The 26,248-nt window shown below is 29.4% G+C and overlaps 1 protein-coding gene across 2 annotated transcripts in view; it reads left to right on the plus strand.

Moving 5' to 3' along the window:
• Positions 1 to 11,726: 11,726 nt before the first annotated feature.
• LOC142321819 (armadillo repeat-containing protein 6 homolog) overlaps positions 11,727 to 26,248 on the plus strand; it is a 31,881-nt gene continuing 17,359 nt past the window's right edge. For both annotated transcript variants that reach the window (XM_075360242.1, XM_075360241.1), the window contains exons 1-4: positions 11,727 to 11,968; positions 16,562 to 16,720; positions 19,554 to 19,842; positions 21,722 to 21,858. In XM_075360242.1, coding sequence (XP_075216357.1) covers positions 16,604 to 16,720; positions 19,554 to 19,842; positions 21,722 to 21,858 — 543 coding nt within the window. In that variant the 5' untranslated portion in view covers positions 11,727 to 11,968; positions 16,562 to 16,603. The remainder of the gene's footprint in view (positions 11,969 to 16,561; positions 16,721 to 19,553; positions 19,843 to 21,721; positions 21,859 to 26,248) is intronic.

The raw sequence follows: 26,248 nt of genomic DNA on the forward strand, positions 1-26,248 counted from the left end.
GACAAAAAATTAATAATGAAAATACATGCCATTAATCAACATTAATGTAACATGTTAAACTGAAGCTCATAAGTTAGATGACAATTAATTACCTTTAAAGTCTTTATGTTGTACGCTGTTAAAATTTTTTTATGACCAAATTAACTCATGTTCAAGCTATGCATTCTTCGTACAAAACAGTAATTATCTATGACTGCATCCTTCAAAACATCGAAGTAAATGGAATTCTTTAAAATAAATAGAAACAGAATAAAATTCAGTAAAGAAGTAAAAAATATTATGTACCGTTACAGCAATAATAATTAAGAAAATGTAACGAACATAAAATTTTTGGAGTGACACATTAAAACCGGATCCAGAAGGTGCTTGGTTGTTGGATGCTTAATTTACCTTCTGTAACCGATTGAAATTTCCTTTATAATAGATTATTCCTTTATAACAGATTGTAAGCTTAATATTATTGATAGTGCATTACTAAAGTAAGCGTCATCAGTGTTAATAGTAAAATATCATAACCTATTAATCGACAAAAAAAATTTATTAACAACAGCTTACGTGTGTTTAAATTTTGGCGTACGCTACCGTTCATCACGTCAATCTGAAGTTATTTGTTGCGTTTTGTTGTTTTTCGTAGGCTAATTTTTTATCTTTAATCTTTGAATAAAATTTAATCCTTGAATATTTTATTCAATATTCGATTAACATTTATTCAATATTTTGTACAAAATATTGCTATAATAAATATGCAATTTTTTTTAATATTATAGAGTATACATAATATCTGCCATAGATTATTCGATTAACAGCGTTTATGCAAACAAACAGACATCTTGCGAAGATCTTATCAATGAGTAATTACCACACGAATTGAAGTTAAGCCGTACCGTATTGATTTCCTTCAGAAAAATTAAGATCAGGATAATATTGACCGTAAAATATTTTGTGAATGGATCCTGGGTACCAATGAGCAAGGAGTATCTGATCATTTTTTTCTTTTCCTCTTTTTATGAGGCATGGTTTCATTTAACAGGATATCTGAATTTGCGAAATGTACGATACTGATTTACAAAAAATTCTTGTGGACTTCGAATGAAATCTGTTCAACATCTTAAGATTCGAGTTTGGTATGCGAATCACTGGACAGATATTCTTTGAAAAAAACCGTGAATATTAATGTGTATTTATGTATCATTAATGAATTTGTGCTCCGAATAATCCCTGATGAACTCATATAGAGTTATTTTTTATGTGTGGCCACTTGCCACACATCGAAGCAAACTCTAGCTCCCATTACAATACTGTCTGTCACAAAAGAAAGAATTATTAGTAAAACGTTATGGCCCACCCGTTATCCAGTTTTAACATATTGTGATTTTTATTTTTGGGGCTCGCTCTAAAGAAAGGTTTACAAAAACAACTCGCGTAATATCGAGGAGTAATATCAATAAAATTATTCAATGTTCTTTGAAACATAAAAGAAGATTCGTTAATATGTCTAATAAAACGCTAATAAGACTTTGTTTTTACTAACCTACGCTATACTCTTTCATATCTGTTCAAACTACCACAATTTACTAATAATAAAACTGTCAGTAAAAAGTAAGCATAATTATTATTATTTATTTTTTTTTTTTATTAAGTTATTTGCCAAATAAAAATAATGTTAATAATAAAAAAATGAAACAAAATAATAATAAAATAATTTCAATCATTACTTTTAACCAATGAAAAAGGTTTATATCCAAACCTTAATAGTCAAAGAACGCATGGGTATGTTAAAATTAAGCAATCGCCAAAACAAATATTGTCTTGTACCAGTTTTTAGTGTCCCACGTTATCTCTTTGATATGCTCACTCGCAAGTTTTATTCCGTTCAGTTGTTCCGTTACTTTCCAGATAGCCAGATATAGCATGGCTCATTTAGCATACTTTTATATATTTTTCATACAGAATTTATAGGCATCAATTTGATTAAAACAAAGTCAAAACTATTAATTAAATACAAACCTACATTTGGATTTATTAAATTGTAAATCAATAAAATAGGAATCGGAAATAAATAATTCTTTTATTTTGATAGATTAATAATCACCTTAGGAATGAGAAGATATCCTAAACCACAATTAATAAAAGAATATAATTTGTTTTATTAGAATATCAAACAAAATATTTAGTACGTCCTTGTACGAAATAAAGGAAGTAGTGTGATCGCGAAAAATTTCAGTTTTCAAATTCCAACGGAAATATCCATCTTGATCATCCCTGAATCCATTTTGACTAGTTTCGGCACCTCCCCGTTTGATTGCAATCAACTGAACCAAAAGTGTTCAAAAAAGCCCAAAATCCATTTTTTTTTTTTTATTTTTTACTTTTCTTAACTGCAGTAATAAACCCTCATTGAGAGATTTTCAACGATATATCATAAGTGGTACTTATATTCACTGATTCCAAAGTTATAGCCAAATGAAATTTTAATTAATGAAATACTTGGATCTTGTAAGGGCACATCGGTTCAAATCAGACTTCATCTACTTTTTTTTAAATTTAAATATATTGATTTATTAATAATTATTAACTTCTGATTGTAACAAAATTTTTGGACAGTAAATAATAATTCTATAATAATAATAAATATGAAAAAATATCAGAAGTTATTAATGAAATAAAATTTTACGTACTTTTCATTTAAAAAAAATGTGTATATGTAATTTAATGGGCGTACAAGCAAATCATGTGGTGTCCACATCAAATTTTTTAATATGGGAGAGGGATTTTTTGATTTTCTTGTAAATCCCCCAGGATTTGTCTGGATTGATCAAGGGAAACTGTGGTGGTATAACCTTGATCAGTGCAGCATCACAAAATATACAATAAATTACAAAATAAAAAATAGATGTGATCAAAGCCCGTATTAATTATTTAAAATATAAATATGTGAAATAATATTGAAGAAAATACATGAAGATAGTAGGTATAAAAAATATTTACAAAATAAATCACAACTCAGGAAGTTAGTGAAAATTATTTAAGCAAATATGTATGTAGATGTTTGTGCGGGATATAGAAAAATCAGGGTTTCCTTTTTGTTCATTCTTTAAACAGCTGCCAAACCAGATATTGTCTTGGACCAGTTTTTAGTGCACCACTCTGATCTCTTTGATATACTCTGATCTCTTTGATATACTCACTCACAAGTTTTATTCTGTTACTTTCCAGGTAGTCAGATATAGCATGTCATTTGAAAATTTGACATAGTAATACTGTTTCGGTAATACAGAATTTTTTAATTGTGTTCTACACAAATTTGTGGAAAGATTTTTTAAAAAGTTGTGTATTTTATTAAAGATGGCAACAAAAGTATATCCCTTTACAGTAAATCAAAGCAAAAAGCAGTTCTGTTGTCCAATTTGATCCTTCAGACAACATATGTAAGAACAAAACATTGACAACCTTAGCGTTTTATTAAGGTGTGCTTCAAAGCAAAACAATACAGTTTGATTTTATTGTAAATGAAATCAATTTCATCATTCCAGAGAATTTTTCAACTAATAAAATGCCCAGTAATTTTGCTGCTTTCATATGATAGTTTACAGTAATATCATTATTGGGAATCTATCCACATAAAAATGTTATCTTTAGCTAAGAAATACAATACAAGATTCTGTACTTATTTAAAGTTACATGGTGCTTCCAGTGAATAATTTTTTAAACTGTTGATATAGAATTTTTAAATCCTTTCAAATAATTATCTTCAGATATAGTTGTGGCATGCAAACAGGGTAATAATGATTGGTTCAAGATTTTGAGGCAGAACAATAATAAACTATAAGAAAAGCAAGGGACCAAGGACATTTCTCCCTGTCGCTCTGGATTCTACATTCTGAAGTGATGATCTGCATTTTAGTTATGTATTATTATCAAAAGATGAAATTTCAAACTGTGTAAAGTATTACTTTAATAAACTGTAAATAGCTCTTCCAATACCATACTAAGTTTCTTCATGTATAAAGTTGTGGAACTAAATTTAATCCTTTCTTTTCATCACACTTTTATTATTCGTGAAATGAAACTGTAGTTGGATATTGTAAAGAAAATTATTCAAAAACCTTTCATTAACATAGATTAATTTTGTAAAGATTATTTAATCCTTTGTTTCCTTGAACTTAAATGATTTTCATTAAGTCATTTTAAATGTAATTTTCATTAAAATAAAATTTCATTAGTTTATAAAATTCATCTAAATTTTATAAAGAAGACAATTTAATATTTTTTCTAAATTTATATGTCAAATTATTTTTTTTCTTTATTTAGTACATACACTATTTTATACATTTCAAATAAAAACAAGTATCTAATTTTTTTTTTATTTTAAATAATTTTGAAAGTTGTAAGACAAATTATGCATTACAAGTCAAATAAACATTTCACTGAATTATTTAGCATAGATCAAGTTTTTACTACAAGGCAAACTAAAAAGAAATTTATTTTAAAAAACATTAAAAAATGTTTTTATCAAACCTAAATTTTATTTATGTTTTTACTTCTAGCTTAGATGAAGCTAGAAAGAAACCTTTTGAAAAACATTAAGAAAAATTTTCATTAATGCTAATTTTGTTATTATTCTCCCAATTTATTTCTGACAATGAGGTTTTCAAATCTCTCGAATCTTCATCGATCACCCTTTTAAAAGATTAAAAGCACTTATTGTTATGTCACATGTTTTCATGGTACTATTGCAATTTGACAGTTGTGATCTGTTACATAATCTGTACAAAAAAATTGAAAATTATCTTCAGGTAGATTTGTAAAAATATTGTTAATTTAGTTGGTCGACGTACCAACTGGTCTAATCCAACTGATCAATCCAAACTTAGATAATAGTTCACTCGCTATAAAACTAGAATTGCTGATTCCACGTATGCAAGCAAGAGAAGCTATAATAAATCATAGGTGATGGTCTAAATGAAATGACGGTCAAGTTGAAGTGTATAGAAACAGAGTAGAACTAGTACACCAAATTTACTGATTGGGATGGGACTGTCAGAAATAATACTGGTTTGTATGGGAAATTAGATACTGTAGTTTACACTGTGGTAGGGATGCCTGTAAGTATTATTTTAATTTTTTAAGAAAATTTGGTCGCTTTTTTCTATAAATGTTTATTGAAGGAGTCAGGGATGTTTGAAACCTATCTTAAAAATTGCATGTTAATGAATTTCCAATGGCCATTGGTTTGGTAGATCAAAAAAAAGAAGAAATAAGGCTTTAAATCTAATACAGAATGTTTTTTTTTTTTTTTTTATTTTAAAGACGTGCAGGTTATAAAAGTAGAGAATAAAATGGATAAGCCAAACTTTTGGTTAGTCCCAGTATATTTGAGTGGGATATTGAGAAAGAGTGGAAGAGAGATTATAAAATTTGTGGGATGTGTTAGCGCAGATGAATGTTAATTTCAATAATTCAATTATAGTGGGTGACTTCTAGTAGAGTGGGGACATTACAAGATTTATCTGCAGACATATCTAGAAATAGAAATTCTGTTTGAATCATTATTTTATAACAAATTTTAAGATCACATTATTAATAATAGGAGGAAAATATAATATAGTTTGTGAATTATTTTATTTTATTTTTCTAAATGAACAGTCTCCTGGGAAAATTAAAGGAGAGTTTACATTTTTAAGTCCAAGAGAGGTCTTGGTTATAGATTTACATTGTATGTCTTTGGAATGAATAGATTTAATTTTAAAAAAATTAGTGTTTTACCAGTAATTTTTTTCAGATCATATGGCTATTTCAGTTAGTTTGTTAAATGGCTGCAAAGTGAGGAGTGAGGATAAGTAATATAATACTGCTGTTATAAGAGACTTTTTCTTTTTTTTTGTTTAACCTCTGGGTCCGCAGTCAAGCAATTCTTTCCACAGAGGATGAGATGAGTGTTTTGTAGCATGTGTGAAAAATGCCATGCCTGACTGGGATTTGAACCCAGGACTTACAGGTGAAAGGCCTAGATGCTACCACTCGCACCACGGAGGCCGGCAAGTTTCAGTGACTTGGATAATTTGAATTATAACAATCAACTACCAGTTGTATGTACAACAAGGATTCAAGTTCCCAGGATAATAATGCAGCAATTAGCATAATTAATGAGTCAGTTTGAGCTGCCAACATTAAATTGGCTAGAAACATCTGTTAAAAAAGTACAAACAAATATAGTTTGATAAGTAGTCTGAAAGATTAAAGACTAGAATATTTGTTTTGTTGAATTTATTTTGGAACATGAATTATGTAGAAGTTAAATGAAAATATGTAAATATGAATAAAAAAAATATAATTATTGTGCAAATTAAAGAGGGAATTTTATTCTGACATTCAACAGCTTAGATATCTGGCTAAAATCAGCCAGATATCAAATCAGTCAGATATCTGGGAATTAGGAAGGTATATTGAAGGATGTATAAGTCGTTCCAGGGGGCTAATATAAAACCTGGTGAATGGTTTGATCATTTTTCTGAATTATAAGGTTAGTCAGATACAATTCCCCTACTTGTATCCAATGTCGTACTTGAAGAATGAATTACTTGATAAAAAAAAAATTAAATTACTGAACTCAATTTAATTTTTTAAAAAACAAACATCCAACATAATAGCACCTAGGGAGGATAGAACATCCATGGAGTTTTACAAGAGAGCACCAGTTGAATTTAAAAAATGAATGTTGTCAATTTTTAGCCATGCCTCTGTGCTTTTTCTTTCTTGCATTCGATAATTTTTCCTCTGCATTTAAAAAGGAGCATTAAGGAGACTTCAAATTATTGGCGTATCTTATTTGTGGATTTTGGCACCAAGTTTTTCATGGGAATCTTATGTAAAAGACTAGTTAAGCAGGACTGTAACAAAGGAATTGTAAGTGGGTGTAAGGCAGTGGGTGATTGTTAATATCATTGTATTATATAATTTAGTTAATTATCTTTTATGACTGCATAGAATCACTTTATTCAGTCCATTATCCAAGTCTCTTTGATGGGACTGTTTAGGCCTTGCGGTCCTCCCAGAACTTTTTCATACATTTCTAGTGTTGAAAATGTTTGTGTTGAGTTTTTTCTTGTGAGTGTAAAGCGAGTGTTTTTTTGTTGATTTTCTTGCTTAATTTTATCTCATCTGTGATGTCTTCTGGCGTAAGGCCAATTTCCTTCAGATCCTCTCTTATTTCTCTGATCCATCTGCTACCTGTCTTGATGTTTTTTAGTCAAGATTGTACTGTACTAGCTGTTTCAGAAGTCTTGAATCTTGCATCCTCATGATATGTTCAAAGAATCCTAGTACTCTTACATATGGTAATAGTGATTGATGCTAACTCTTTTTACACGACTTTGTTGGACACAATCCACCACCCCTTGTCTTTCTGGTACTTTTTATTGATGCAGGTTCTTCCAATTCTTCTTTTGAATTTGTGGAGTCTGTTTGTCTTTGATTGTTCATTCAGGTGGAAGAGTGTTTCTGCTGCATAAGTGGTCTCTGGTTTTATAACTGTGTTATGTCTAATTTTTCATTTATTGATAGGCATTTTTATTGTAACTGTACCAGGTTAATTTTTGAGCTTAGCTAGTTTGGTTTTTTCTTATTTGGATCAAGGGTTTTTCGTTTAGGTTGTTTGTTATTATTTTTCTGAGGTATTTAAATTGGGTTACTGTATGGATTTTACTACCATTTATGATTACTTCTTTTTTATTCATGTTGGTCATTGAGGCATAATTTCTGTCTTTTCAAATGGTATTTTGAGGCTAATTTTATTTGCAATGTTTTGAGTTCTAATTTCAATAATTTAGCTTAACTGTTATTTAAATGTGAAAAAATTATAATTTTTTTTTATTGATTTTAAAGTGGCATTTAATTCTACTAATTGTAATGCTATTTTCATTAAACTTTTCCAGTTCAATATTTCAAATAAATTTATTTATATTTTAAAAGGATTATATCATGACACAAAATCACTACTTTGGTGTAGAGAAAGGCTTAGCAGGTAATTTTATATTAGATGTGTGGTTAAGCAAGGGTGTCTGCCCTCATCATTCTTTTCTCTTTTTTAAATGACCTCGATGAGTATACTGGAGAAGAGGTAAAAATAGGGAATGCAAAAATTATTATGTATTCAAATGATGTATTATGATTGATAGCATTAATATATTATATCTCATATTAAATACATCAAAGTCTAAAATAGTTGTTTTGTAGAGAGGAGGGAGGTATACAATATGTAAATACATTTATCAAATATATTATGCATGGAGGAATTGAAAAAGAACTGGATACTAGATTGTTCATTAATTCCTCCACTCTCACTTACTACTATGCTGAGATATTTAAAGTAGTGTTAACTGATCTATTTCCATCTTAAATTTCCCAATTTTTTGATCACCTGTCTTACTATCCCTACAAATTTTTTTAAACTCTTTATCCTGCTTGTAAATCTTTTAGTTATTTTTTTTAGTGATTTCCATATTTCTTTCTTAGAAACAGTATCAAATGCAGTAACAAGATGTAAAAAGATAAGTTAAGTATTTTTACTTCAATTACTTGATATTTAATGTATTCTTAGAATGTTTATGTGGGCTTGGTTTGATGACCAGACAACTAGTGCAAACGCAACTTACTCTTCTTCCAGATTTTTAACTTTTTACCTCAGCCTTCTTTCCAGAATTCTTGTGACTGTTTACACACACTACTAATAATAAACAAATAGATCTATAACATCTCAATACATGGCACTTCCTTGCTAATGCTGCGACTATTATTTGTCAAATCATTCAGAGTGGATTCTTTTTACCATGCTTCCCTGAATACCATACAAAACCAGATATACCTCTCTTTTTTTTTCAATGTTTCAAGAACTGTGTCATCTGGTCCAGTAGCTTTACCAACGCTCATCCTTTTACTGACTTCCACTGGAAGCCCACCAGAGGAATGTTTCAGCTCTGGCTAAATGGGAGTGTGAAGTGTAAGTACAGTCCATTAGTATCATAGAATAAGGAATCTGCAAAATATTCTTCTTTGCATCTCTGAACAACTTGCAGCCAGCATATGGCTCTGTGTTAAGCTACACAGCAACATTTTCCTACATGTCAGTCACAGATCGACAAAAAATTACTACAATCTTAATGTTCTATGTATACATCTTCAACATTATGTAAACTATAAATACACAGCAACAATATTCTAAATGAACAGCACAATTCAAATCCAATACACTTTTTTATCACTTATCTTTGATTACACTGGTCTACAAATTAGAAAAAAATTTTCAGAACAGAAACATCAATAAGTGAATCTATTTTGTGCAAACACCAATAATCTATCTATTTTGTGTGCTGAATCTGAAATCCAGTCAGTTTTTCTACATCACCCTTCACATTTTTGTTGTACACTCTTCAGAATTGCTAAATAATATTACATTTTAAAGGTGACCAAGTTTATAGGCACGAGTACAATAAATTTTGTAATTTATTATATTTAACTTCAATATTCATACTTTATTACACTTTTTAGGTAAAACAACTCTTGTAGAAAATAGCTATAAGATAAAACATACCTAAAACTGGAGGTGGTAAACTAATATAAATTATTTCTTCCTTTTGTATGCAGTAGGGTTCTCTCTTTGTAGAAACCAACAGTAGTTGCTCATCATTGATTCATTCCATCTACCTTTGTAACACTGATGAATTTGCAGTATATCTTGGTGGAAGCATTGTCCCTGCTCATCACTCACAGCACCCAAATTTGGTGAGTTAAGATGGAAATACAAAAAATGAATTTTTAACATCATTTGGTAGCCTAGATTTTTATAGTTCAACAAAAGATTTTGTACTAAAAGATCACTAATTTCTATTTTGTTATTTCCAAGAAAACTATGAACTGCATCCTTAAATGACTGCCATCTGCCAGCTCAACAGATGACTTCCATCTGTTGAATATATGTCAAAATCATCTTGAGATGTCATCTTTGAGTAATTTTCTAATTTCAGGTCCAATAAATATTCCTTTTTTTTAATTTGAAACTTAGTAAACATAACTAAGTAAACACTTGTGTTAAATATTTAAATCCTACTCCTTTATACAGTGCTTTGACAAAAGTTTTTTAACAACCCTAATTTTATATCTAAAGGGAGCAAAAAAAGATGCTGCGGGTTGACTAAAGGAACAAGTCTAATATTGTTTTGTCCAGGAGTGAAAATGTCTCTCATTTTTGGCCACTCTTTAACCACATAATGTTCACTTGTTGCACGATTGTCCTGCAAACATAAGAAACAGCAGTATTTTGTAAAATTACCTTGGAGACCGAGAAGAAGACCAATAACTTTGAGGTCACTACAGGTACTTCATAAGTGAACATCCTAACTGACTGCTTTCAAAGTTAATGACAAACTTTCATATGTCTCTTTCATTCCAACAGCATGCACTACAGGTACAGAAGGGTTCTTGTTTGAATTATGCAGCTGCACTACTTTTAAACTTGTTTTTAATGAATCAATGAATAACTGCCAATTGTTAGCATTATAAGCAATACTCAGAGCAGCCATAAACCCCTCTACATCACAATAGACCTTTCTTATTGAAATATTTCATCAGGTCTTTGTTTCTAAATATTAAATTTTAGTATCCTTATTCAATAAACTCCACTCCTTTAAGCATGAAGCTAGAAGTTCTGCTTGCCGTTTTGATAAATTCAACTCACAACTAAATTGTTAAGTTCCACTTGTGAAATAAGAAATGGTTCACTATTTGATCTTTCTGGTATGAAATCAAAGTCTCTTGAAGCTCATGCTGCTACAATATCTTCAAAGTAGTTCTCTTCATAATCTGAAATCTTCTGCCAGGATGCTGGGGCTGTCGGAATACAAAAATTGCCTCCATGGGGAATTGGTCACATAACTGATGTAACATTTGGGTAGGCAATATTACTTTTATTTTTTGAAGAAAACCCAGTGACATGTGTTATACAAAAATAACAGTTGCATAATTATATAAATTAATAATAATATTAATATATAATATAATATAATTTATATTATAATATATATACAAAATACACAAAAAATATATAATTATATTATACATCCAATAAGCCATAATAAGGATCTTTAAATAAAGATAACTAACAAACGTGACCTGATAGAACATTTTTGATTACATTTTTCTGTTTTAGCGTAAAAAATACTACTTTTTTAGAAGTTTTAAAAAAAATTACTAAAAAAATGTGCCGATAATTATGTAGGCCACTGTTTTCTACATAATTTAAAAAGACAAATCGCTAGTAACGCATTACTAAATTAAATCAGTATTAAAACAGCAGCACCAATCGCCAAAAGTGGTCGAAAGATAGTTCGTTTTACCTTAAAAGTTGTTTAGTTTGTCGTTTCAAACCTTTATATTTTTAAATTAGGATCGTCGCAGTCACGTACAAAAACACTGGAAGCAGCAATAGTTTACATGTTTAACGCTTAAGCGTTTGTTTTCTTTAACTAGAACCCCTTTGAGTATTCAGAATTTGTATCTGAAAGCACTTATATAAAAATTAGTTGAATCTCGTTTCGTTTTAGTAGTAATGAGTGCAAGTATTTTCTTTAATTTAATTTACCGGTAAAACATTGAGAAATAACTCAATACGTCTTTGTAATTTATAAAAGCAATATGTTAATGTTGGTATCATTGTTGTCTCCCAACCGTTTCACAGGTGTGTGATGGTTCAGTTAGGTTAACTTGTCAATGCCAAGTGTTTTGTTTTTTGTTAATAATTTTGACAATATTATTGTTAAATTATGCATATTGTGAATTGGTTTATTTTTTAACTATAAATCTCATTTTGAAATTCGTTTCTTGTGCTATATGGTTAATATTAACAGTAAAAATAAAACAAAAATTGAGACAGGCTTGTCACAATTGTTGCTATAATTACTATACTACATTATAGGTAATTTGAATCATGTATTATCCAGTGTTTAGGTTAAACCTTTTTTTTGTTTCAGGAAATTCATTTATCAATTGTTAAGCCAGTGTGTCATTACATGTTGTGTATTTGTTTAAAAAAATGCTTATTCATTTTGTATTTATGCTCAAGGAGAAGCGAAAGTTCTGAAACCCGTTTTATTCGTTTTGGGCGTCATTCCCATATTTGGAATGATGGCAAAAATTATCCAGAATTACTGTAGGTAGATTTTTTTCTGACTTATTTAATAAAAGCTACTAAATAATTACCTACTTCAATATCAACATAGCCATTCATTGTAGCTGAATAAGAAACTGTTAGTAATTCCTGAGAGATCTAGAAGAGAATTATAAAAATGTATTCTATTTTAATATTACGTTTTCATGAGAAGTGTCTTTTGATATTGAAGAGTTAATTCTGAACAGTTATTAAATTTTAATTTTATTCTTACCTTAATGTACCATAGTAGATAAGTCTTAGGATCACAAGATCTAAGTGTTGGACAGCAGGTGACCTGTCAAAGTCCACACCAGATTATTACTTGTACTCTTATTCAATTAGCTATCAGTTTTGTGGGTTACCTTGTTCAGAAGCCAATCTATTCTATGGAGAGAGGTTAGAGTTAAGGTTAAACTTTTGTGGAGAGTGTACTGAGCAATTAACTTGATGAACTTAAAAATTTTTTCATAGTAGATATGATCAGGAAAACACAAGGTGTAAATGTTGGAAAATAGGTTTGGACAATGTGGTGTGTACTCTCACCTGCACAAGGTGAGAGTACACACCACATTATCAGTACCCTCATCAGTTAACAGTTAGTTTTTGAGTTATGGCGACCTTTTCAGATGTTAATCCGTTCTGTGGAGAGATGTTAGGGTTAAGGTTAGAGTTTTGTGAAGTTATAAAATTAAAATAAACCATAAACTAATCCTAGTAGTGATCATAGTCAGACTCAGTCAGCTGTTGAAGATGACTGTCAGTGCTTTTGGCAGAGAGATTGTTGTACACATGACTAATAGCATGGAACATCATGTGGTGAAGTCGCTCTCTGTTGTGACTCTATTTCTGTTTAAACATGAATTCAGTCAAGTGTCCTATGAGATTGTGTTAAGTATTGTCATGTCATACCTTTGTAATTTACTCCTAATCTCTTTTCACAAAAGTTCAACCTTGAATTTAACTGTAACCTCTCTCTACAAAACAGATTAGCATGTGAACAGATCTGAAAACTTACAAAACTGATTGACTAGAGTACTGATAACGCAAGGCAGACTTTTGCATTATATGTCATCTGCTTTCTGGCATTTAGATCCTGTTTTTTCTCATCTAAGCTTATCTATTATGGTATATTGAAGTATGAACAAAATTGAAGTTAATAAAATAATTGCTCAGAATTACCATGGAGAGAAATTATGGATAATTTACCAAGGTATGGCAATACTTAATATAATTTCATAGGGCATTTGGCTGAATTTATGTTTAAACAGAAATATAGTCATTATAAAGGCTTAAATGAAGTATATAGAATTAACCTACTTAGAATGATGCATGTGATCTCTTCTAACAATCATCATATTTGTGTGCCAGTTAAAAAAGCATTGTAAACATTTGACTGTTTTTACCATTTATAATTATTAAAATTGATGAATTTTGTGCAATATAATCCTTTATCTGTTTATGATTATGCATAGAAAATTAGTTATTCCCCTCTCATACGATAACGCATCACATCAGTTGCAATGATTACGTAAAATAATATAAATTTGGTAACTATTACATGATCACTTCTTGATTTAGTTTATAATATAATTCAGTTAATGATTTTATACCTCATTACAGTAAAGACAGGTTTTCAATCCAAAAGAAAAGAAGAATATAAAATATCCATTTAGACCTACAAAAAATTTCCGGTTTCACACTCGCACGTATGAAAAATATATTATCATAGTAATATGTAATAAAATATAATTACAGTGATTGATAGTAATTACACATGAACATTCCTCAAGTATTCATTGTTATGAAATGTTTTCAAATTTCATTTTTTGTTACGGGCTTTTTTTTAATCACCTCTTGGCCTCTATTTGACAAAACATAAATTGTTAACCATAATTCTTTTGTTGCAATTATACAAGGACAGTTAGATGATGATTAAGGTGAATGAAAAAGAAAGTAACAATTCAGTTTGAATTATATTATAGTTTTCAAAATAACCTTTTTTTAGCTCAACATACAGCCCTGCGATTTTCAAGGTTCATTATATCACATTTTAGAACAATTTGCCATCTCTTCCAACTAATTTCATTGATTCACTATCAGAGGAAAGAAAATTTCTTATAATCTGATCAGTTGTAGTCTGGTTATCTTGATTTTTGTCATACAAATATTACAATAAGGTGATGAAATACCATTGATTTTTTACTTTTATAAGGCAAGCCAAGGCAAACCAATATTTGCATGTTGAAATTATCTTTTTTTTTTAGAAACAATTTCTACTGTCACAACTGTTTGCCATTTTTAAGTAGCATAGAAAAAAATTCTTTTGCAATTTTAGTTCGTACTTAGTAATGATAAAATTAGTAAATATTGAATCAGAGGAGTGGCTTAAAATTAATTAAACTGATGATCTCGCAGATTTTAAGCAGATGGTTGAAATTCCAGTTTTCAATAATAGAACTCATAAAAACATAGATAGATCTCTTCAAAACATTGAATGCAATATCTGTCAGAGTTTCCTTGATAACTTACTCTTTTTAAAATTTATAGATGAACTTTCTCTAAATATAGCATTTACCATTACCATCTTCAAAGACTATACAGTTATATACAGAAAAAGACAATACAGTTGTATATCAAAAGATACTACAATTGCTTAGCAGTATTTGAAATTCCTCTTAAGCAGTTCAAACAATCATTCAGTGTATTGATTAACTTCAAATATGGATAAAATTATTGTAATATACCTTTCAAAGATATATATATATATACATACTATTGCTAATTATGTGGTTTTAATGATAACCATCATCATAATTCCCATTTTGACGGTAATAGAATTTTTGTTGCCCATTGTACAAAACCTTTGGACATCCTGCTAATTGATAAATTTTTGTGGGATAAAAAAAAATTGATGTTATTTCCAGCAAAATTCATTCATATTATTTCACTATAAAGTTTCTTAATTTCAGTATCAGTGTTAATTATATTATGCTTATATTATATATTTTTTGTTAAAAGATATACAGTACTAAATTTGAAGCTTATTTATTATATTACACTTAGGATTGTACCTTAATATGAAATATGGTCCGTACAAAATTCTGAAATTTCTAAGTGTTTATATTTAAAATAAATATATATTAACAATACTCATTTGTATTAAACTGCTGCTTTTCTATTACATAGGATAATATTTCAGAATACAACTTGCTGAAAAAAGAATTCTTTTGACAATGTTTGAAATTCCAAAAACATGCATGTGACTACCTGGAAAATGGATTGACTGCAAATTCTATGTTATATATAGTGACATTAAAAAAATCTTAGGATGTGTATAATGTCATACTGATTGATCCAGGTCTACATAGAGACATTAAAGAACCTTAGCAGGTGTGTGCATGTGTGTCTTGTTCATTGACCCACAATCAATAATTTTATAACATGATAATGCATAATGCTGAGCTACATATCACATGTAATCACTGAGGCTCTTGTGAACATTTGAACCTATTCCACACCCTCCAAACTCACCATATTTGGCACCGTGTGATTTTTACTTCTTTTTGCAATTAAAGAGGAATATTAAGGGTATTTATTTCATCATAAATGATGAACTGAAGGATTCAGTAAGATCGTGGATCAAGGAAAGTCTGCCAGCATTCTTCATTGACGTAATGAGGGAACTGGTTCACTGTTGGTAGAAATGTGTAAAGTGACTAAAATAAGTTAAGTTTTATAACAAATAAAGTGTACTTTTATGCCATTTTTGTTTCATTTGTAATTTATGAGTGACTGCACATTACATTTTGGCAACCCTCTTGTGCAATTAAATAAACCTGATCTGTTTGCTGTTGTTAACCTAATTTGTTTGTTAGCTGTTTACATCACTATTATTCTATAGTTACTTTAATGTATTAGTATGGATTATTACCAATTCTCTTTTTAATTGTAATATTACACTTTGTAATACTGCTCTGTTAAAGTTTTTCCCAAAATTTCATTTGATACTTCCAGACAAATGCTGAGAGCAGATTCTTTTTCTTATTACGTAACAACAAACCTATCATTCCTGACATAATCTGTAATTATATGATGTGATTAAATATCTATTTATTTATTTGTAAGAGGTAATTTTTATAACTCTTCTTTAATTTTACTGTAGCATACATAATCAAATTTTAATAATTTCATGAATCATTTGAATCTAGATTTCTTTACTCTCCTTGCTTAACCAGAATTTGTGAATTCAGTTCTAGGTTAACATCTGGAGAGAATTTATTGGGAGATCATACTCCACATCACAGAAAACTATTCTAGAAAAATTTCAACATTTAATAAATACAATTTTTTAATTAACAGGGATTTTTGAAATTTAAAGTCACTCCATACAGAAAAGTAAACATGGTTCGAGTGATAACTCAAGAAACATTCAATGAAGTTATTAAAGAGAATATGGAGGAATTTAACATGACCATGGCTGAAGCAATAGAAGAAGCAGTTCAACAGTTTGAAGCACAAGTAAGATGTTAATAGATTTAATAATAATAATTGTTTCAAAATTTATTTACAATTTATTATGTAAAGTTTGTTTATATTATGGGGGAAAATGATATCTTTGAGGAATTTTATCAGATCTTAATAGGGGAAAACAATCAGTTAATAGGCCCTTCATACTAGAACAACATGTCACAGAGAGAAATTATCTGGAATTTATAAAGTGCTGTATTTCTTACAATACTTGAAAATTTCTCATTGGCAAAATAAATGGAAATGTACTCAACTTGATGGAGTATCAGCACATTTCACAAAAGAAGTAAGACAATTCTTAGATGAAAATTTTAACTGGTAAATGGAATTGGATGTAGAGGGCCAGTAATTGGCCACCTAGATCATCAAATTTTACTCCTTTATTTTACAGTTTATGGGGATGGATATAATGCATGCGAGGTATGCAAATAAAAAGTAGACACAATGATTAACTGATCACTCAATGATTTTGCCCTCATCAAAGAATGTAAAGATACAGTTAGGTTGGTGACAGAAAATGTAAGGAAACAAGTTGAAAAGTATATCGATGTCAATGGTGGAATTTTTGAACATTTATTAAAAATTAATGTAATATAATCCGCAGTAAGTATTTCTTTTTTAAGTAACTTAAAAATATTTTAATTCTCAACAGTTTAAAAGCGTTTTTAATTTTTACAAATTCATAACATTTTTCTGTTAAGTTCTTCCATTTTTAACAATAAAAATGTACTTTCTTTGTCTTTGTTTCATGGACTTTTATTATATAAATATTTATATTGTAATATAAACCTAAAAAAAAGTGTTTTTTATTATCAAATTTTTCTGTTTTACATAGGATATCATGAAAACTACAGGAAACACAGTTTTGACATCTGTTTTTTATTCAGTTTTCAGGTCAAAAACAACATACCATCAAATTTACCCCTTATATAATACCTTTTAATTTCAATATGATGCTCATTTTACAGAGGAGACTGAAATCTGACTGAAATTTTTCACTAGCTGTAACTCGATAATTCATTTTTAGACATATGTTTGTATGAACTTTTTTCCTTATCTCAAGCTCTAGAATCAGTTCCCAAATTATATCCCTTTCCTCCTGAATCACTTGTGTATTCCAATACAGGATAGCCTATACTTATATTTCTTGCATTTAAAAAATGAATAATAATACTCCATCTGTATTTGATTATTAGAAGTCGTTTCAGTTTGTTAAACATTTTAAATGCAGTGGATATTCCATTGTATGCACTTATTCTTTCTCATTATGACATTTTATTTGTTTATAGATAAAAGAACCCATTCTATATGCTTGAAAGGTTAATAAAAGGCTAAAAACAGGAATAAAAAAATATATATATATTTTCAATTCTTACATATCTTCCAAAACATCCAGTTTTAATTTACAATGCCACGCATGATCTTTTACAAAACAAATTTTAATCTCAGTCCTCTTCAGTTTTCATCTTAACAGTTCTTATCAAAAACCATCTAGAATTATAATATTATAATTAATCTTGAGATGTTTACTTAAAACTGTACTTAGTACTTCTTGAGAAATATTATGTTCTTCTTAGTCCCTATTTTAAGATTTTTAGTTTTGAATGCAACAAATTTTTATACTTCATTATATAATAGTTTATTTAAACATGACAACCATAAGGTTTTACTGTTTATCATTTTGTTTTTAATGCAGCATGATTTTATAATGATTTAGTAAAGGGGTTTGGTTTATTTTTTTTTTAAATTAACTGGTCTGAATCATAATATTACTTTTAAACATTACTTAACTATTAATAAACATTAATTAATTACTATTTTTAAACGTTAATTACTTTTAAACATTTTGTATTAATATAGTAAGTGATCTACCTCTGTAGTTAGTTATTAGATGGCGCCACTGAAACTATATTGAAATAAGATAATAAATATAATTTAACCAAACCTAACCTATGCTCGCTTTGCTCACTAAAATTGATTAGCAAGCGTAGGTTAAGTTTGTTATATTTATAATTTTATTTATTTTCTTATTTCACTCTACTGTTTCAGTGGTTCCATCTAACAACTAATTAACTAACTATCGCCTACTAAATTAATACTCATTTCTCAATCTAAAATTTCCTTTACTGATCATTAATCATTAGATGATGGATATAAATTAATTTTAATTATTGCATATATTTTATCACTAGTGCTCCATAAGTATTTTGTAACAGCTGATATACCACTGTTGTTGATCTTTGGCTGTTACTTTACAGGTACACTACCCATTCTTTCAGATTTATTTAATTTCCCCCCCCCCCCAGCAAAAAAGTTATTTCTTTGTGTCACATTTTTCTATAAAATTTAACCAAAATTTATATGACAATATAGACACTTTTTCTATGAAACTTTTATTTTTAATCAGATAAGGTTCATGCATGAAGCACATGTGAGGATAACAGAGGGACTGACTGAGTGCCAGACTATTGGGCAGACAAACATTCTCATATTAAACCATAAGATATTCATCGGGTCCGTACTAGTTGCTTCTTAGATCCACCTCTAGATCAGCTGGTAACCTAGATGTATTTTTATCCAAGAGGAAAAGAAGTATATAATAAATTTGACAGTGTAAAATATTTTCATATCAAGCTATTAATTCCAGTCATAGTAGTAATGATATTTATGCAGCAAATTAAAATAAAATTGAAGTCATTCATTAAATCAACAAAACTAAAGATTAAATTGAAATTAGTTTGCTGAAAATTATTATTAGAATAAGTTTTAAATTTACATTTAACTTTAAAAATATACAGTTACATACTTCTGTTCTTAATTTCAGGGAGTTGATCTAAGCAATATCATTAAAAGTGGGGATCTTGGACAAGATAGTAACCCTATTGTACAATGTTTGCATCAGTTAAAGGAAGTTAATGATATTGCTAGTGATAATGAACATATTTTATCTGAATTAAAGTTTTTACAAGATGAATGCCAAAAAGATATTGCAAAAAAGATTCTTGCCGGTAAGGAAGGAGCTTATAACATATTACTTGATCTGCTTGAAAAAAGTAAAGCTAATAAAGAAGTTGAAGTGCAGATATATCGTACATTAACCTCAATAATGACAGGTTAGTAAAAAGTAAATTCACTCATTAGAAAAATAAATTCACTGATGTGCTATTTCTTTCAAAACCTGAGGTCTGTCAAAAAAGTAACGAATCTTTTGTTATATAAATCTATATAGATGGTTAGGGCTTACCCTGATGCTGTTGGTCCTTGTCAACCATGATCTATTCCCTTTCTCTATACGCATATCCTAAAGATGTTTCAGCTGTAAAAAATTTCAGTTGGAATTGCCTTTATTACCATTTGTGTATCTTTTAAATTTCTCAGTTGTGCCACATATTCAAAATTTAATGTTGATTTCAATTCAGAAAATAAAAATATTTATAGGGACCAGATTGGAAGGATATAGAGGTACAAGTGAACTTTTTGTTTTTTTTCATAAAACTGGGAGATTAGCAATGCTGAATACATGGGCAGTACAGAGACTAACTCTGAAGTTCAGGCTCCTTTCTCTTGATATTTTCTGATAGTCTTTGTAAACTTGATTTGCTTGAAATCTGTAATATTCATTTGCAATTTGACCTTCAGGTGAAATTGTGAATTATATATTATGCTTTTTTTTTCAATAATGAACATAGGTTTAGTATTGGTAGCATTACACCAGAGTTTAAAAAAGACATATTACACTATTTCAGTAGTATCATTTTTAAAATTTTTGAATCTTGAAATAAAATATATCCTATTATTCTTTGAGGCAATGTCTTGATATGCTTGGTCTATTGTATTATGCCCATAGTGATGCTTAATATTTTAATGGGTTTATTATTGTTCCTCAATAAGAAAGGCTAGAAATTAATTTTTCTGTTTTGAGAATGTTAAAAAAAACCAGTCTACAGCTTTGAGTATAATACATTTTGATTTGAGTTGTAAAATTATCAGTACCATGAGCAGGTTGTCTACAACCACAACTTTAGATAAAACTCATACTGAAATTAATTGATTATTTTCAGGACAAAGATGACTCCCATTCTTAATAATTAATATTCTTTTGATATGTTTTAAAACGGTGGGAAAAGTTCTCCCTATTGTCAATGAAATTATTTATGGTTAAGTATTTAAATTCATTTAATTAAAGCAATTATATCAAAGGTCAGGAATTTTTAGAGACTTTTTCTTTATTGTTGCTACATTTTCAACCCAAATTATTACCTGCCATCTAAAAGGTAGACAGTCAGTTTGGGTTTTAGCCAAAAATCTATACATTTCTTAACAATTCTGTTGATAAATCATAGAATTTACTATTCATTACAATTTAAAAAATTTTAGAACATCTACTACAGTTCACAGATATTTACATATATATTTTTTTTTAAATTTACACTAGTGTCCAAATTGTCAAAATATAAAGAATGTTAAATTTGAATTTTTTCAATTTGAAATATTGGGTACAGAATTTTAGTATTGAGGTATTCCATTTTTTTAACTTTATAAATATTTTAAATAATAAATGCTATGTTTAATTTAAATCTTTTTAATTAACTATCAAATGTATTACCATTTTAATTAAAAATACATTAACAATTTAGATGATAATTTTGGATTTGTTTTTATTAAGTTTGTTAACAACATAAGAAAATTGAATTTCTTTTTCTCTTACTGTTTACTTTAGATTATTTATTTCATCATTTTTTTTAAAGTGACTTCTTTTGGCCTGTTTGTGGGCTCTGTAGTTTTTCTAATTTCCATTTTTGTTTATTTCCAATCAAACTGTAATCTCTTACAAGATGAATTGTATAAATAGATGTAAATTTACTGAATTAATGTTTCATTTAATGGAGTGCTTAAGAAATATTAAAAAGTACTTGTTGCTTTTTAGATTAATTGTGTATTACCTAATATTTTATTAATTTCTAAAGTAATTTTTAACTAACTTCTTGTTAGGTTATCCTGATTTATTTGATGAGAGAGGTGTCAATATATTATCATCGACGTTGGCCAAAACAAAGGATCTTGATATTCTGAAAAGTGCTCTAAAATGGTGTCGTGAATGTTGTATCAAGCATGAAAACAACAGGCAGGTAGAAATAAACCTACAGTTAATTTATATATTAATTTGTTTTTCTTTAGATAACAGTGACTTCATAAAGTTCATCAGAACTTTAAAAAGTCTTGAGGATTAAAATGAAGATGGTCTTTAATCTTAGATGAATTTTTATTAAAAGACTAAATAAACTGAAATTTTTTAGACTTTTTTGATTCATCAATAGACGTAGAGATGCATGTTTTTATCATATATACACCACTCAATAAAGCAGTTAAATATAGAATGGGATTCGGTAAATAAAACCACTCCAGTTAAGTTAAATCCAGGTTCTAATTGGAAATCAGGAAGTTCATGCTATTTTTTTTCTCAGGAGTTGTGTATCATTTTTTTCCTAAGACAATTAATTTTTTTTATTGTGAATTGGCCAGTGTTCCCAAGTGAAAAACAGTTGTTATATGTATACAAATAGCTGTCTTACATAAAATAACAAATACACATTGTAGATGCCATAATAGATTCGCAGATTCTTTTACAGCTAGTTTTTGTTCATGACCTGTTGTGTTTTCTTGTATATTGTATTAGTTCTCGTATGTTGTGTTTAATTAGTTCATCTACTTAGTTATTTTCTCGTATATTGTATTAATTTGTATAAAATTAAAACTTAAAATGAGTGATCAACTTCAGTCTTCAGAAATTGAAAGAGCGCTAAATGAATCAAATGACAGTAAAACGTTTGAAAGTGATGTAACAGGTTCTGATGTTGGTTTATTCACGCCACCTTGTAATGACACAGCTGGGCCTGACACAGTTGATGATTAGCTTAACTCAATATAATCCATCCATACCAAAAGATAATGAATCGTTGAGTTTTAGGAACTTAGATTTACGTGACAAAGGTATAATTTTATGTGATTATAATGATTTTACCAAAGCATGAGAAATGCTTACTGTTATCAGTACACAACTATGCCGTACCTATGACCCTACCTGGTAATAGCCATGCCGCACAAGTTACCCTACATGGTAATTGTTATACCACCAATATAGAGATGCCTGATGACCATGGTGCACCAGTTGACCTACATATTGAAAGCCAAATGGTTGATGTACAGATGCCTGATGACATTGCCGTACCTGTTGAGCAACCTAATAATAATAGCCATGCTGCAGACGTGCACCTACCTGCGAACAGAGGCTCTGTACAAGGGCAGGGAAGTGGACAAGGATCATCCCAAACTCCACAGCCAGCAATAACAACAGGTGGGGGAAAAAATAAGGTGCCAGTTAACCCAATTTGGAATTGGGATGTAGACCCTTGGCTTCCAAGGTCTACAAAAAAATTTCAATTTACACAACAATCAAAGTATAATATTGATTTACCCAAAGATAGTAAACCGATAGACTATTATAGGCTAATGGTAAGTAATAGAACTAGTGGTTGCAGAAACCATCAGAAATGCTAGTCAAACAATCAGTAACAAACGAATTAGTCGTTGTAGCAGACTCAAAAAATGGGAACCCACAAATGCTCAGGAATGAAATATTTTCTTGGCTTACTGATTTGGATGGTTTTAACACCTTTTCCTAGAATCAGGGACTATTGGTCTACTGGTACATTTTATAAAAACGAAGTTGCCAGTAATGTCATGAGTCATAATAAATTTCAATTGCTACTCATATTTTGGCATTTTAACGATAACCAAAATCCTAAGCAAAAAGGTCACCATGTCAAAATTGTCCCCTTGCTTGCTTTACTTAATGAAATTTTCAAAAGGTTAAAAACTGCTGAGGAAGACTTGCCGTAGATGAGAGTCTGGTGCCATTTAGAGGCAGATTAATTATCCACCAGTACTTGCTCACAAATAGGGTCAAGCTTCTCAAATTCTGTGACATTAAAGCTTACACATATAGTACAAAAGTGTATTCAGGTAAGTGCTCTAATATTACCCCTGAATATTTTATGGGTACATCCGTAATCTTAGAACTGCCTGACCCTTATTTGAATCCTGGCTCGACTATATATGTAGAAAATTATCACTGCTCTGATGAACTGGCCAAATCTCTCTTGCAGAAGAAAACACACTTGGTTGGCTCTTTGCGATCTGATTGGGTTGTATTGCCAAAAGACTTACTAATTACCTCAGGGCTCAAGCATGGAGAAATGACAGTGGCTGAAAATAAAGACAGTGTTGTGATAATGAACTGGCTGGACAACAGACATGTCCTACTGTTGGCTACAAAACATAAAATTGATATAGTAGACATTGGAAAACAAAACAATCGATAAAACAACATTCTTAAGCCACTTGTAGTTACTGAGTATAACAAATTAAAAAATGGGGATCATTTTAGTAGATCAAATGACCTTGTATAGCTCTGATGTAAGGAAAACAGTAAGGTAGTATCACTAGGTAGTAGAGCACCTGCTATTTGGCACATGTATTGTAAATGCATGACTTTGTTATAAAGATAACAATGGTCCTAATCCTAAATGCATTTCAATAACATCTTTCAAAGAAAGAAGCATTGCTTTAGAATTCATGAACCTTTGTTGGAAGACCAACAAATGAATGCCTCACAGGCAGGCCAACACTATTTGACTAACGTTTTTGTAGGAGTTGGCAAAAATAAAAGGCATCTAAGAAAGATGTGCAAATTGTGGTACAAAAAAAAAATAGCTCGTTTAGAAGGAAGGAATAAATCCAAGAACGAGGCAAAAATAACATTTTGTGTGAAGTGCCCAGTACAACCATACATGTAAAAAATTGCTGTATTGGCTTGCATAAGTAAACATTTGGAATATATTTTACTCATTTTTTTGCAAATTTTATTGTTTTTTAACAAAACATTTAATTTACTTCTATATTTGTCATCAATATTTTACATTTTTATTTATGTAATACATTTTTTTATATTTTTTTAATTTGTATAGAATTTGTTAAGAATAAAAATTGTATCACAATTTTGTGTATTTTATTGAGTTTATCAATATTTGCATCTTGTAATTTACATCTGACTTTCAGTCCAAATAAAGGTAAAAAAATGAGTAATATTGGTTGCTTAGCAACACGTAACTAATGCAGGTGCAAACCAACACGATGTACTGCCAATAAAAACTCATCCTTCAACTTGCTGTCAGTTCATGCATTTGTCACTAGAGATGACTCGTGTCTTGATATTGAGGTTAAAATAAAACACTACCTTGTAAGGCATGTCGGACCGATAGTTCCAACACGTCAAATCAGAATTCTTACTGTGTCAGACTGATCGGTCCCCTATGGCCCTTAACGTGGTTAACTACAAGAAGTGGAAGAAGAATTTGTATACAATAGTTTCAGACATGTTCTAATAGTTTTTATTAACAAAAAGATTAATATTGTAATATTACATCAGGTAAATAATGATAATGAAACTGGAATTAAAAAACTACATCTGCAGACTAAAATCTATAAATGTAAATACGAACTATGTTGAAAAATTATTTAACCACACTTGAAAAATAAATGAATAAATAGAACTTTGGGAAAATTCCAGTTTAGATTTTCTGGCTCATAGCTTTTAGACTACTGTCTTTTGAATAGATTTTATGGTATAAACTGATTTATTAACTGAATGTCGTTATACCATCTTTAAAAAAATGTTTTAATCCTCTTCAAAATATACACTGAACTGTTTTTTCCAGTCATATAGCAAACATTCAGTATTTAAAACATATCAAAAGTAAGAATATTTTTTTGTTGATGCTGAACACATGTAGAAATTTTTTAATTTTACTGTAAATTCTTCATATTATCTTATTTTTCTGTATAGTTCGTTCTTCTACCTTATAACATTTAATGTGGTATCAGCTAAATGTAGTCTTTACGTTGATTTGGACTCATGCAGGACTCCCCCAGCCCTTGAAAGTCAGGGATTTCAATTTATTCTAATAAAGTCAATGACTTCCACTGTCAGGGAAGGTTTTGAAGCCTTCCTTCACAGTGGAAAGTCAGGGAAATTATTGAAATCTGTAAAAGTCAGGGAAAACTTGAAAAATTTTATTTGAACAGAAAAATTACTAAAAGACTGAACTCATCAGTATTTGAAAAATATGCTATCAATTCAAGAAAAGCAATTAACAATATTATATATATATTATTAACGTGAATGCTACAAATTAAAAGTTCCACTCTCTGGTTAAAATCCATTGAATCCAATCGAATCTTATTGATATCTCATTAAAGTAGATAGTGTTCTAGACAAATCCTGTTGAGTGAGTTTTCAATAACATTTGGCTGAATTCAACAGGTTTATTTAACGGGCAACCAAACCTTACTCAAATTAGATCTAGGTCTAGCCAGATCTCATTGAAATGAAATTAATCGAATTCAATGATGGATTTTTTTTAAGCAGGGCTGCAAATTTCAAATACATTAACAATTTGC

This window comes from Lycorma delicatula, chromosome 3 (genome assembly GCF_047948215.1).
Source record: "Lycorma delicatula isolate Av1 chromosome 3, ASM4794821v1, whole genome shotgun sequence".
NCBI lineage: Eukaryota > Metazoa > Arthropoda > Insecta > Hemiptera > Fulgoridae > Lycorma > Lycorma delicatula.